General features: G+C 45.9%; 1 protein-coding gene across 6 annotated transcripts in view; it reads left to right on the forward strand.

Annotated features, from left to right (window-relative positions):
• The window catches only part of LOC135366363 (uncharacterized), a 192759-nt gene that overhangs the window by 162794 nt on the left and 15634 nt on the right, over nucleotides 1-14331 (forward strand). For all 6 annotated transcript variants that reach the window (XM_064599033.1, XM_064599038.1, XM_064599057.1 and 3 more), the window contains 5 exons: nucleotides 7634-7651; nucleotides 7749-7763; nucleotides 8928-8957; nucleotides 9049-9072; nucleotides 13900-13980. In XM_064599033.1, the coding sequence (XP_064455103.1) occupies nucleotides 7634-7651; nucleotides 7749-7763; nucleotides 8928-8957; nucleotides 9049-9072; nucleotides 13900-13980 (168 nt within the window). The remainder of the gene's footprint in view (nucleotides 1-7633; nucleotides 7652-7748; nucleotides 7764-8927; nucleotides 8958-9048; nucleotides 9073-13899; nucleotides 13981-14331) is intronic.

A 14331-nucleotide genomic window follows, 5' to 3' on the forward strand; every position in this document is an offset into this window, starting at 1 on the left:
CAGGCGCAATAGTTGTAGTATTCCTGCCGAAGAAGACTTTACCTAGCAATCCCAGTTCAGAGGCCGGTGAAAGAGTTGCCATCATGTTTCAAACTGTCGGTACTTTCCCGGAATACACGTTCTGCTGAGACCTGGCGCAGGAAAGCGTAATCTGTATAGGGCCTGGGAGTTGATACAAAATGCATACTTTTAAGACAGAAAGAAGATGGGCCTATTTGGTACGAAACTACTGTTGAACAGCGTACAATAAGACGAAGGACACAGACCCGACGATGATGAGCGCTGACTTCCAACTGAAAATTTTATTTAGAAAAACTACAAGTTGGTCATGCACCCGCACAGAACGACGTTCACGACGAAAAACAAGTAGCACAATTGACGGGGTGCAGCACACCTGGGGCGGAATCTAATGATTTCTTCGGCCTCAAATCCTGCAAGGTCTGCTGCGGAGGGTGCGCGCGACACTCGCAAAACGAATACGGAGGTGCTCCGCCAAATCCAGCCAAATCGAGCCAAATCGAGGATACCTAAGAAATATGCATCGTTTTTGGACAATGTATGCACATATTCGTCAAGCAAAAGCTTGCGGAGCAGCATTCGCGGCATCATAACATTTCTGCATATTTTGTGCATATTTAGATGTTTTACGTCTCATATTTGCCTGCACATTTTGGAAAATGTTTGTGCATTATAGTTCCTAGAAGTAGCACTTGGATAACATATGTGACGGCAGTTGCGGGCGCTTTGCGTCTGGGCGTCTAACACTCCTGGCCTGGCGGACATCTTTCCTAGCCGGTCGCATTAGTGTTCGACGACTAATTAACACAAATCCGAGAATTAACTTATTAATTAACGAGGTTTAGGAAACACTGATATGGCAGTATTAAAGACTGTCGTGGTCGAAAGCTATTCCAGCTGTAAGCGATTTCAAAATGTTTCTGTTGTGCTTCACAATACGGGCAGTTTTTGTTTGCTATCCAACTGAGCTGCAAAAGAACCCGTGCGCTCAAGTTGCTCCGGAAGGCACATCGAGGCCTTTGGTTGCGTCTATTAGCGCAGCGTTGCTGCCAGCGCTGCCAGAGAATGGCTAATTTCCGTCTACTAGGCCAGCGTACTGGTTTGGTAGACAACCTGCTGCGGCAGCGTCGCTGCTCCCGCTGAGCAGCATCGGCAGCAGGCCAGGAGATGCTGAGCGCGCCGCTGCTTCGTGTGTGACGCCACCGTAGCAGACAACACACAACAAACGTGCGCAGTTTAAGCATGGCGTCCACTACGACTGCAATGGTCTCCATATGGACGTCGAACAGCACAATAAATAGATTAGTATCTGGAGAAGAGGCGACACGACTTCAAAATGGTATGTATGTTTCAAGCAATAAATTAAGCCATCCTAAAGTCACTTCGAAACTGGTGAGCATTAAAGCGTGGAATGCTTTCGGCAAAGCTGTCCTGTACACGATAAGTGTAAAGATCTTCAGACTCCCTCTCTGTTTCGGTTTCTACAATTAATGCAGACGTCATGCCATCAAAACAAAACTCTTCGTCCAGCATAGCAGTTTCTGAAATTATGAGCTGCTTGAATCGCTTCTCAAACAACGTCAGCTGATCGCGCGGAGACATTTTTCTCGGCGATCAGGCAAGTCTGTCTCACCAGACAAGCAGCTGCTGCCATTAGCAGTGCCCCCTGCCGGTACTGCACTCGCTCTTGGGCGTGATTTGCATGCAGATCCTCAGCTTCTTGCGCAATCGTCTGTTTTATACTGACTGCAGAAGTCACACCACCAAGGCAACGCTCTTAGTCTTCATCGATAATAGTCTTCGTCGTCTGTAGCACAGCTGACGAAGCCTGAAATCTGTCTACTAAACCAGCAGGTGCTGCATCTAACAGCGCCGTCTGCACCTGCTGCCAGCACTGTTTTAGTAGACACAACCCTTGTGTGAGGGTTTAACAGTACTGAAGATATAAACAGGTCGGCGTTGCAGATGCGATCCGTGTTGTGTTTCGCTATCAGTAGAAACAATGGAAACGTCCCTTCCAGCGCAACTTGAGCGCACACACTCTAAAATTGGTCACTCTTAACGCCTTGTCACCTATCAAAAAATGTGATATCGCCACTTTCCCCCTTAGAACAAACCCAAGCAGCACAATGTACTGAAAGTCGAGTGCAATAGGGGTGGACGGTATGTGTCTTATCAATGTTCCTTAGTTTCAAGAGTCTGTTCAAGGTCTTCCACCTACTCGTCCACCCCTATTGCACTCGACTTTCAGTACATTGTGCCGCTCGGGAAGGTTATACCAGGGAAAGTACGTTCCAAGGGTGAGAGCTGGATCGTGCGATTTCAAAGGTGACAATGACGTTTAATCGATGTCACCCTTGGATTACCACCCTTAGGCACTGCTCGTCACCCATAAGGCTTGACGCAGACTTGTGCGTAACGCGTTACTAGTAATTGCGTTACTTGTAATCAATTACTTTTTGAGTAATTTTTCGAGTAATCAATTACTTTTCTGAGTAATCGATTACTTAGTAACTGATAAGTTTTCCAGGAGAGATTAACTTATCTTTCAGATGCTATGCCCCAAGTCAAGCCCCTCGCGCCGTCAGCATTTGTTGGATCGTTCTACTATTGCAATCGGAGGTCGTTGTAATAACGTTCAGGAATTTCAGGGTCTCTCTCCCTAATCTCTTCCTACACCAATGTGGTGATACCTGAAGCTTTGGAGGTTTAGTGAGTCACGGAGAAGTTCCATGCAATGCTCTTCCACAATCGGGTCAACGTCTTCGCGGGCCATAAATACAGTAGACGTCAGATCTACTTGTCCTACGCGTGTTTGTTTTTCGCGTTATTTCAGCTGTTTCGTTGTTGAACCTTTTCGTTTTTTTTCCCCTTTTTTCTGTGAGACACACAAAGACGGGTACAATCTGCGTGAATGCAGAGTAACGACCGGAGTAACGCGTTAGTTTTCTACTCGTTACTCAATTACATTTGGAGTCGAGTAATTTAGTAACGGTAATCAATTACTTTTTTCGAGTAACGTGCACAAGTGTGACTTGACGTCATCCATGAAACAACATAGGGTTGAACGCTCACCACTCTCCTCTCTATGTTGAGCATGTGTTAATCATTTGAACGCAACGAACTTGGATGCACTCACGTTCCCACGCTTTTCAACCAGTTTCGCAGTTTTTTACCTCGAACAGTCACTTCGGCTTGTGTGGGAATGTCATTCACTTCATGGAGTACATCGGGATCGCTGCAAAGAAAGTGAGTGCGACTGTACGGAATATACAGAGGAATAGACGACCAAAGTGGTGACCATGTGGGTTGGTGTGTGCACTGCGGATATCCTCCAACGCAGCACGGACGCCTACAAACCGTCGGTAAGTTCACAACCGCTGATTTCTTAGTCTAGGCATTAACGTAAACAGCGCAGTGAAGTGTTCGCTTTCATGGAATGACACAACGAGCGTCTTTTCCATAGTTGAACGTTACGACGTGGAATGCCAGCCTACCAGGCGTTCGTTGGTTTAGAAGAGGGGCAACGCCACGATATTTCACAGGCTGTCTCTGCCAGTGGGTGTTACTTTGACACTGTACTCCTTGTTCTATTCATATTTGCGAAGTGCCTGCCTTGTCGTTAATATGCTATCCTCTGACTTGCAGGTATCGCTACTGGTGGTGAATCGAGAGACAGTTTCACGGTGCTCAATCATGCAAATAAGGTGTGGTTATCTCACATTTCCCCATAAAACAGTATAGTGGAGGGAGCATTATTTCTTTTTTATGAAGAAAGAACAAAAAAAAAATGCTGTCAGTATTCTTTCTTTGTGAGCAGAGGGATGCCAAGTTATTCTCGCGTTCCAATTTATTGCTTCTTTTTGTGTGGCAATGCAAAGTGCTAGTCGCTTCTTGCTGTAAGTCTTGTGTAACTTTTGTTCTCTAGCCTGTACTTAGCGTAGTCAACCCCTGAAGTGGCCACTGAACGATGTCCACCAATGTCGGCACAGCCCGGAGATGATGGCAGCGCCGACGCCATTGACGAACGCCCAACACCAACAGTTGTACACACCATGGACAGTTCCAACGTCGTACACCAGCAGTGGCACAAACCGGAAATGTGGGCACCAGCAGGACAACGGTGGGCTTGCAAGCGTGTAGAACATGCAGATTGTGCAATATATAGCCTCTAAAAGTTCGCCGCCTTGTAAGGTACGCCGGAAGCCCAAGAATATGCAAGGTTCAAAACGAGATACTTTTTTTTTATGTTGATGAAAAACAACACTCTCAAGTAACAAAACTCATGAAAGAAAGGGAGAGAGACAAAACTGATACTTTGAAAAAATGGCTAGGAAGCAAGCGAGCTGGTGAAGATGATGCATGATGTAAAAACAATATACTTTTTTGAGCGCTCTCTGTCGTGTGATTATCTGACTTAACCTAATGATATAACAGATCTCAAGGTGGATCACACTAGAGACCCATTTGAAAAATGAGCACCACCTGTTGCGCTTTCGTCGAACTGCGCTGCGCCGGCCATGTTGCGGGAGTAGCCGACGCGTTGTGCTTCCTATACTATTCCCACTGCAGCAGACTGCAGAATAAATCAACCTATGAGCTGTTGTGAATTTATCTTTCATTTTCTCTTCGTTAAAATGTGTAAATGATGTAAAAAGTACACATTTGAAAGTTTCTTTTCAAGTATTTATTTGTTTTGTACTTGGCAATCAGAAAATATAGGCAACTGAAATATAGGCATTTCGAAAATGTGTCAGCTTAGGGTCTGCGCGAGCGCAGTCAGTCTCTGAGAAGAAAGTTTTTGCAATACACAACAAAGTTAACCCACCGTGCCCTTAAATTGCTATTTGCCCGAGAACGTGGTGGTTGTTCTCGTGATTTCTGTTTAATGAATCAGCGATAAAACTTGGGCGGGTTCGTACATTATAAAATCGCTAAAACCTCTAGTGCCGGGGGTTCAGGACAGTTGTGGACAGTGATGGGAAGTAGTTAACTACATGTCGTTAAACAACTAGTTAAACTACTGCATAGTAGTTAAAAAGTTGTTAGAAGCTATCTCTGGAAATGTAATTATAACTAGTAGTTAAACTACTTTTCTGTAGTTAACTATAACAGCAGTTAGGTTACTGCGGGATACAACTACTTCGCATTTTATGACTTCTTCTCCAACCTAATAATGATAATGATTGAAAGAAAAAAATGTAGTTAATCAGCGTCGGTAGTAGTTACAAAGTAGTTTTAACTATTGGTGCTATGATGTAGTTACACTAGTAGTTAAACGACAATTTCAAGAGGTAGTTAGTAGTTGTAGTTAAATTACAAAAAAGCAGTTGCAGCCCATCTCTGGTTGTGGACGAGCTTCTGTGGAGCCACTATGCCACAGCAGACCAAGGGCACGCACGCGATCACGAACAGCTGATCCAAACAGATCAGCAACACGGGGCAGAGCCTTTTTCTTACTTTCGTAGCACGATGGCTTGATGAAGTACACACCTTGCCTGCATATAATAATGTTTGTTTATATGTTTGCAAGGAAAAACGAACGAACGAACAAATGAACAAATTAACTCACTGTTCTTAGTGTAAAGCGCCCCAAATACTATATGATCCTGTTCTGATCCAGGTGAATAACCCGAACACAAAATCTGAATTTTCCAAAATGTGAACACGCAGGCTGCGAGCCAAATACTGTCTTCACTCCCCTAGTGTAATTTCCTTGAATTGAAGATGCGACTACAAACTGCTCAATGTAGAAGTTGTAACTTCTGAAATTTCGCTGTGACAAGCCAAACCACGCCATGCTTTCTTCCGAAAGTTTTTGGCAACTTGGATAGATCGGTCACCCATCCAGTCACGAGGAACATTTCCACAGACATGACGAAAAAGAAAAGAAAAGAAAAGAAAAGAAACAGGCAGTATGTCATGCGGCGAGCATAAATCGCGTACACCGTTCTTGCCGCCCGTATAGGCGCGTGCGTGTGTCTGATGCGATAAGTCTCTGCAACATGGCGGCAGCAGGTGCTCACGGCCGCTAGGTGGCAGTATTTCGAAATTGATCTAGAGAAACAGCGCAGTCTGATGCATTCCTTTCTCTCTGCACTTGTAGACGGATGTACCCTTCCCTCTGATAATGCCATGACCTACAATTTTCTTCGGGTCTACTGGCAAGTGTATTTATGGAGAGGAAGACACAAAGTTGTAACCGTAAAGCTGGATTGTACGCTCAAGCACGCTTTAATTTTGAATCTGACTGTGTATTACGTTAAAGGACTGTGGTACCCTCCAACTTTGGTCAGCTCCCGGGCCTTCTACAGTCCAAATTTGCAAAAGGCGACAGCGGTGCCAAATGATTCATGAGTACCAAGATGAAGAAGTTCTTATCAAAAATTTACTACATAAGTAAACGGGTATACCGATCCTGGAGTTCCAACTTTTCTGCAATAAAGCGTGGTGTGTTTGGAAAGCGTGGAATCTGAGTTGTATCACACAGGTATATATTTTTTTCCGGTTCGTTTATGGCAACAGTCTGCAGTCATGGCATGCTAAAGCTTGCGGGAACACACAGGTTTGCATGTCTCCCTTTAGTAGGCAACAGGAGACATTTAGAAGCGCAAGATGGCTTTCGCTGAAGAGCACAGTTGCTAAGAGGTGAAGCACACTAAAAGGGTCGTTATTTATACCCCATAAAAGCGCGAGATGCAAACTCGCGCAACAAGGGTGACGCTGCGTCACCTCTAGCTCACTGCAGGAGCGTGACCTTAATCATCCCCTTTGCGTAAGGGTTATAGCGTCACCTATCACGGCAGGGTGAGGAAATTGCAAATTCCTCACCCGGTCTTTAACGGTCCCGGACGGTCTTTAATACTGCCATGCTAGTTAACTAGTCATCGAACACTGATGCGACCGGCAAGGAGAGATGTTCGCCCGGCCAGGCGTCCAAACGGCATATCTGGGGCTTTCAAAGATTTTTAATAATCACGTGGCACCGAAAAAAAGACGCCCTGTATATGCTGTACACATGTTAATATCCTTCCATTATTTGCTGGTGTATCCGGTCCGGTTGTGCAACTAGTTGCTTTGTACCGATTCGCTTCGTTTCTAAACTATGCGCTTCGCACATGTCTCATTTTTTATAAATATAGAAAAACTTTGTTCTGAACCTCTCCCATACCACGTGACACTTTTTCGTTTTAATCGCATTTTGGTATTGCACAGAGAAAAGAGTCACGTAGGCAAGATGATACGTGAATAAGGTATCGAGCTGCTTTTAGCTCAATACTGTTCGCTTGATGAGACGGTGGATTGTGATGGTCGATTTTCCACTTGCCATTCTCACGCAAGTACCGCGCTTCCGGAGGAATACACCCGGTACACCTCAATCCTTGCAGGTTGAGTCTTTTATTCCTCCTGCATGACGGAGTATACGTTCCCTACTTGTAAATCCCGAAATGCACACTTTATGTGAATGGACCTCCTAAGTATCTGCTTATGCATAACCATGTGCTCAATTTTCCCTGTCCATCTACAGCTACAACAGCTACTCGCATTGAATATTCTGTGGAGATGTGTCGTTCTTAGTCTACATCGATTTCTTTAAATGATATTCTGCTTTCAGACGCCCTCGCATAGACCTGTAAGTCAACCACAGACTCTCTTTATTGTTTGAGAGTCTACAATAGTTGTCTGAAAGAAGTGTCTGATAAATTCTCATCGTATTTCTCTCGGTTTAGCGAAGGAAAATTTATGTAAGTATTGTGAGGAGGAACATACCCCGTCACCATCCTACTTCACCCAGTCAATAGGGAGTTTTAGCACACAGGACGCATTCTTATGAGAACAATACGATATAGGAAGTCGTGAAAGAAAGGTGTCCCTTTTCACACACCAGTTTCTCTCTTCCATATGCATCAAAAATACGGCTGAGCGGCAATCGAGCCCCGCACATTACTGATTCGCCTCCGTAAAAAAGACTGACGAGCTTAATAGGGACAAATATGGGTGGTTGGTACGAACCTTGAAGGAATTATGGTTACCAAATTCTTCGAACCGTTATCGTGACCACCTTTCGATATTACTTACTCTTCGCTTACGTTGGTTCTCATTTTTCTTAATATTCTGCGTTAGCGCCGCGAAGCAACTATGGCTATTCACCTCATCACTGTTCACAAACAGAAGGCACAACCGGAAGTTGTCTAGGGCTCCCAGCGTCAGCGGCTACATGTAGCGCCACGCTGTGTGACTCAGTTAAACCCTTTCACTATTTGTAAACGGCGAAAGGGTGTAACTCGAACGAGTGACAGGGCGTGTCGCCACATGTAGCCGCTGACGTTGGGAACCCAAGACAAACTTCTGGTTGTGCGTTCTGTTTGTGAACTGTGAAATGGTGAGTATGGGTTGCGTACAGATGGAAAGAGGACAGAAGGAAGGAGTGGGGACAAGGAGGTTAGGGTGGCCGACTTTAGGGGGAGCTCGGTTGAAATTTGCATGGAAAGTTTGCCTGAAATCCGAGGGAAAACCTCAACAGGGCGCAGCCGGTGCGCGGATTCGAACCCACATCACCTCCCAGTCGCAGCGTAGAAGGCGATCATTCTCACCACTATGCCACGGGAGCTGGGCTGGCATGGGTTTCGGTGCAACGTGCGTTCCGTTCAATCTACGTGCGTTTCTACGTTGAACACACGCCCGATTAATAGCGATAAGGGCGCACATAAACAAACAACACGACACAAGAGCTAAACGAACCCAGTACACGAAAACCACCTGCAGAATTCGCCCCAGAACTGGCTTTTTTAATCACGAGTTTCATCATAAGCCTTATTTATAGCGCTGTCTTTGTGTATGAAACTAGAGTAAAAAGTGAATTGTTATCACTCGAATTGTTGATCTGGATTGTTATCATTATCTTGCAGGAAGTTTGAAATAAACCCCTATCAAAAACCGTAAGTTGCAACGCATTTACCTTACCATTATTTACGCATTTACCTTACACTTGCACTGGCGAAATAACTGATGTCTGCTGTTCTATTGCAGTGACATGGAGGTTGTGGAAGCAGGGTAAGTGCAAAGGGGCAGCTGAGAAACATGGGGTGCGTCAATTAGGCGCCCCTCTTTTCGCGCACCCAGAGGGTATTGTAACCCTGACACACAGGCAGCATAAGTGGCGCCGCCGCAAGTGCAGTTTACTTATTATTATTAACATAGCAACTGGTCACCCAATAGTACATGATTCTTGATGTGATCGTACATGATGTCCATGGTGGGCATCAGGAATAAATAGCGAATTAAAAATTGGACGCAGTGGGTTTGAAGGTGGCAAATGGCACACCCTTTGGCAAATCTCGCCTTAATTTGCCCAGATTTATTTTTATTTTTCAGCGTACGTGGAGATGGGGTGAGTGCTTGTGAGTTTTGGCTTTGTTGGTATGAGGCAATGACTGGGATCCCGTGGGAAACAGAGACAGGAAATATAAGGGGTACACAACAGTGGAGGGCAGAGAGGAGGGCCGGCGCTGTCACTGCTCGTGACCTTGCCTCGTCCTTCTAATGTCTCTTTGCGTCGGTCGTTAAGAGCAGGGATCTGCCCACGTGACGCACAGCGAAGCGAAGTGGTGCACTTATTTCATATTTCTTGATTTGAGGGACCAGGCATACGTTAATAAATGTTCGTTGCTATGATTACGCGACTACCCCGTCGTGCTGATTTTTCGCTTATTGATTGTGCATCGGCATAGATTGCATATGCTCAGTGATCACATACGAACATAACCAGAGCATGCAAGTGTTCAGGGCTGGGTGACTACACTACAGAACGAGCATCCAGCAATCTTTAGGTGCAACCACTAAGAAGGAGCAACACAGAACAGAATATACTACCAGGGCACAAAATCTAGCGCACCAACTCGCAATTTGAATCCCAGGCCAATCACAAACGGGGCGCTCCAATCGAATCCATGACGGATATCTAAACAATTTTCCCCCGGTGTCATGTATTTGCATTGCTGGCTAACGAGAAGGATAGTCTATATCAAGAGTGGGTACGAGCTCATCTTCCTTAGCGTTTTGTCTATATCCACTTTCTTGCCCACTACATAGGCCAAGGGGCCGTTTGCCTCATTGCTTTGTCCTCGCTTCCTTAGGCATAAAACACGCCCCTACATTCACGCTACGCAATAACCTTACCTACGCAATAGCTGGGTTTCGCTACTTCACCAAGCTCGACATCAAGAAGGCTTTCCTTAATATTCGACCCAAGGAATCCGATAAGTCTAAAGCCGCATTTGTGACTGAAAATGTACATTACGAGGCCAACTGTATGCTTTTCGGCCTATGCAATGCTCCAGCGACCATGCAAAGCGTCATGAATGACGGGTTACGACACCTCACCGACACGGGACACGTTTAAGTCTACATCGACGACATCTGCATCTTTACAGACGACATGGACCTCCACCACGAACTTTCTCGACGGATACTGTGTGAACTTGGACTACGAATCGACATTGCCAAGTGTAGTTTTGCTAGCCCTTCAAATCCATTTTTGGGTCTCATCGTTTAGCAGGAAGGGATTTCTATCGATCCGGAACGTACCAATGCAATTGCACACTATCCTCGACCGCGGAGCAAGACCGAAGTACGCTCATTTCTTGGACTGACTTCGTACTATAGGAAGTACATCAACGGCTACTCAAAAGTCGCCCGCCCTCTTACCGACCTGACCAAGAAAGACGCAGAGTTCGTCTGGACAACCGATTGCGACACTGCGATGAGCTGGCTTAAAGAGTGTCTCACACAGGCACCAGTACTCGCAACCTTCAGTCATGACCTACCTACCGAAGTCTATGTAGACGCCTCACAAAAAGCTTTTGGAGCTGCTTTAGTCCAGCGAAAGGGCAACAATATTCGCATTGTCGAATACGCGAGTAAGAAAGTTCCCGTGTCCGATGAGAACCAACACTCGACGGAGCTTGAAGCAATCGCCTTGCATTGTGCTGCAACTGAGAAGTTTCATTGCTACCTCCAAGGACTCACACATTTCGACGTTTGTACCGACAACTGGGCAGTCATGCACATCATGACAAAGAAGACACCACACAGACGTCTCGCCCGACTTATGCTTGATCTTATGGAATACAATGTCACCATTCGTCACACACCCGACAAGCAAAACACAATCGCTGACACCTTATCCAGGTTACCAGAACGGGTGCACTCCCTGCTGGTACTTCGCGCAGAGGACACTCGTCTTAACCAAGCACAAACAAGCGATCCCGAGTTGAAGCTTATTATATACGACATCGAAAATCCTACTCGTCCCGTGAATACGAATACGCAGTATCGACTCGTCAACGGCACCCGTATGTCAACATCAACGCAAGGTCAGACCAATATAATGCATACTGTGATACCACGAGCCCTCGAGCACGCTGTTCTCACATGCTATCACGACAGGGACGGTCACAGCGATGCTAGTCGGACATTGTCTAAAATTCGCAGAAGGTACTGTTGGAAAACGATGTCGTAAGATGCGCATGCCTATGTCAAAGGTTGCACTAAGTGCCAATAGTACAATCACGTGCCAGCTGTACAATCACGCGAACCCCAACAACGCCTTTCGACTGCATCGCCATTGACCACGTCGGTCCAATCAACACCGACGACCACAACAAATACTTCATTACTGCTGTCGACTTCACCACGCGTTTCGTTGTATCCCGTGCTGTGCCAAGCAAATCCACTGAATATTTACTCACTTTCTTCGAAGAGGACATCGTCCATACATACGGAATACCTCGAACAGTCATTAGCGACAACGACAAAGTGCTCATATCTATGGCAGCGACAAAGTATTTCGCCGACCACCACATTGCACGACAGACTACAGTGCCCTACGCTCCGGAGACTAACGGAATCGTCGAACGGGACAACGGTAGACTTTTACCCGTGCTTCGCAAAAACATTAGCGGAGACATTGACCACTGGAGCGCGTACCTGAAGTGTACCACTTTTCAGGTGAACATCACCGACCATGCCGCATTAGGGTCATCTCCATTTCAGTTACTTCTCAATTACTGCCCCCGGCGATATATCGACAACGAACTGAACATCGACTGTGATGCTTTCGGCATAGACACTCGGCACGCACGTAACTACGCCCACGCCAATCTTACGAAGTATTTGGATGGTATGAAGACAAAAGTCGATTCCAAACACCGAAAGCCATCCTTTTAAATCGGAGGTCAAGTGCTCTTCTCCAACGGAATCAGAGATGGGAAATTAGGAGCCCTTTTTGACGAACCTTATATACCATCAAGAACAATGCCCATAACGCTTACGACATAGAACGACCGCTACCGAATGGGGCTACCGAAAGGAAGATATCCACTGCCCATGCAGATCCATGAAGATCAAACCCTGCCGCGAACCCTCTCATTTGGAACATGACTTTGACCTCAGTGAGCTGTTTCAAAAGGACGACCAGAATCAGCCTTCACCGGAGCAACCGAGTTTAACAAGTGACACTGCCTGTGCAACTCCGTTGCAAGACGTTTGCCGTCACAATCCCAAACGAACGGGGCGACCGCCTCGATGGCTACTGGACCGAAGAGAATTTCGATAATTGCGAGGACGCAATTTCTTAGACCGGGGCCGTGTTAGCGAGGAAGTCTTCTTGGCTTAAAATCCCCCTTTTTCTCCTTCGTCAGAGCGCATGCGTGGGCGCTTGTCCTCCTCTCCCACCTCCCATGTGTTTCCTAGCTTTTGGGAAACCAGAAAGAGGTCAATTGAAACCAAAACCTTTCGATGAGGATGACTAAGGGCACGGGCCGCGGTGCACGGATCCCAGGAATATTCGATATTCGCTCGCTGGCCTTCAGACTGTACGGACGTATTTCTTATTTCATTAAAGTTTACTTTTGTTACTTAATACGAGCCCGACTCTGATTCTTCTGACACTAGCAAACTATGGAGCCTATATAAACATGAGGCGCGTACCCTTTCGGGGATTAGTTAAAATAGGAAGGCCGCTCCTCTCACTCCCGCACTAGGTGGGTCACTAGTTTGGGAATGGTCAAGCGAGAAGAGTGCAATTTTAACGCTACCGCGTGCCAAAATCGCTCTTTTGGGAACGCAGCATATTTGCTGACACGAGATCTTGTATACTTATCCTCTCACTATGCTGTGGGGTCCCATATTTATGTTTGATATAGCGTTCGAGGAAAATGTGATAAGTGATGCATATATATATATATATAGTTGAAATAAATGGGAGACAGAAGACGAAAGTAGGGGAAGTAACAAAAAAGGGGTTTATTAAAACTTAAAAATCATAAAAGTTAGGGAGGATGTCTACGTTACGGCGGAAGCTCCGCCTTCTTCGGGACAAAAGAGCTAAATGTGGCCACGAGGCTGATAAGGGGCTTGAGAATGACGTGGTCGGTTGGGGGAAATTCCCGCCACCTGGCGGTTGTCAATTGGGGAAATTCCAGAGCGTTTCTGTGTCAGGTCCAGGAGTGGGGTCATCGTCCTTGTGGGTCAGTGGGGACCTTGATCTGGCTGAAACGAGAAAAGGCCGTAACGTAGACATCCTCCCTAACTTTTATGATTTTTAAGTTTTAATAAACCCCTTTTTTGTTACTTCCCCTACTTTCGTCTTCTGTCTCCCATTTATTTCAACTATAATTACGTAGCCGTCCGATCCAACTCCAACTTTTCAAGATATATATATATATATATATACATATATAAATCTCTTCGCATTTAGCTGGGACGCCCTGTATCGTGATGATGAATGATGTCCGTGACGTCATGAGTGAATACGCCGGCCCTACATCCTGGGCGCCTACTTAACGCACCCATTATTCGCTCATAATACGTTCATCGCAGCGAACAAGAGGACGAACAAGCCTTCATCGACCTGCCCCGAGTACAACAAGATAGGCTTCGAGAATTCGTCCCAGAGAACTTGTAAGTGGCTGTACAATGGAATGAGCGTACTATTTTCTGGTAGATATAGTGTATCGCGTGTAAACCCTCATGATTGAAGCCCAGAATGGAAAATTAAGGATCGACATCCAAGTAACTTTCCCGTTTGAACGTATGTCTCTAATATGGCCTAACCCGCGGTTGGTCAATACCCGCGTAACGGAAGTTACTGGTTTTCAGGGGGAATACACCGAATGTGTCTCTAGGCCCCGAGCACGAAACTTTGTGCCCAAAGCCACCTCAATTAAAACAGGATTTGAATGTCTTCCCAGCACCTATACCAAACATGGCGAATGACATCGTTCCCTGACCTCCCCTGATTTGTTGAAAGCG

This window comes from Ornithodoros turicata, chromosome 1 (genome assembly GCF_037126465.1).
Source record: "Ornithodoros turicata isolate Travis chromosome 1, ASM3712646v1, whole genome shotgun sequence".
Lineage (NCBI taxonomy): Eukaryota > Metazoa > Arthropoda > Arachnida > Ixodida > Argasidae > Ornithodoros > Ornithodoros turicata.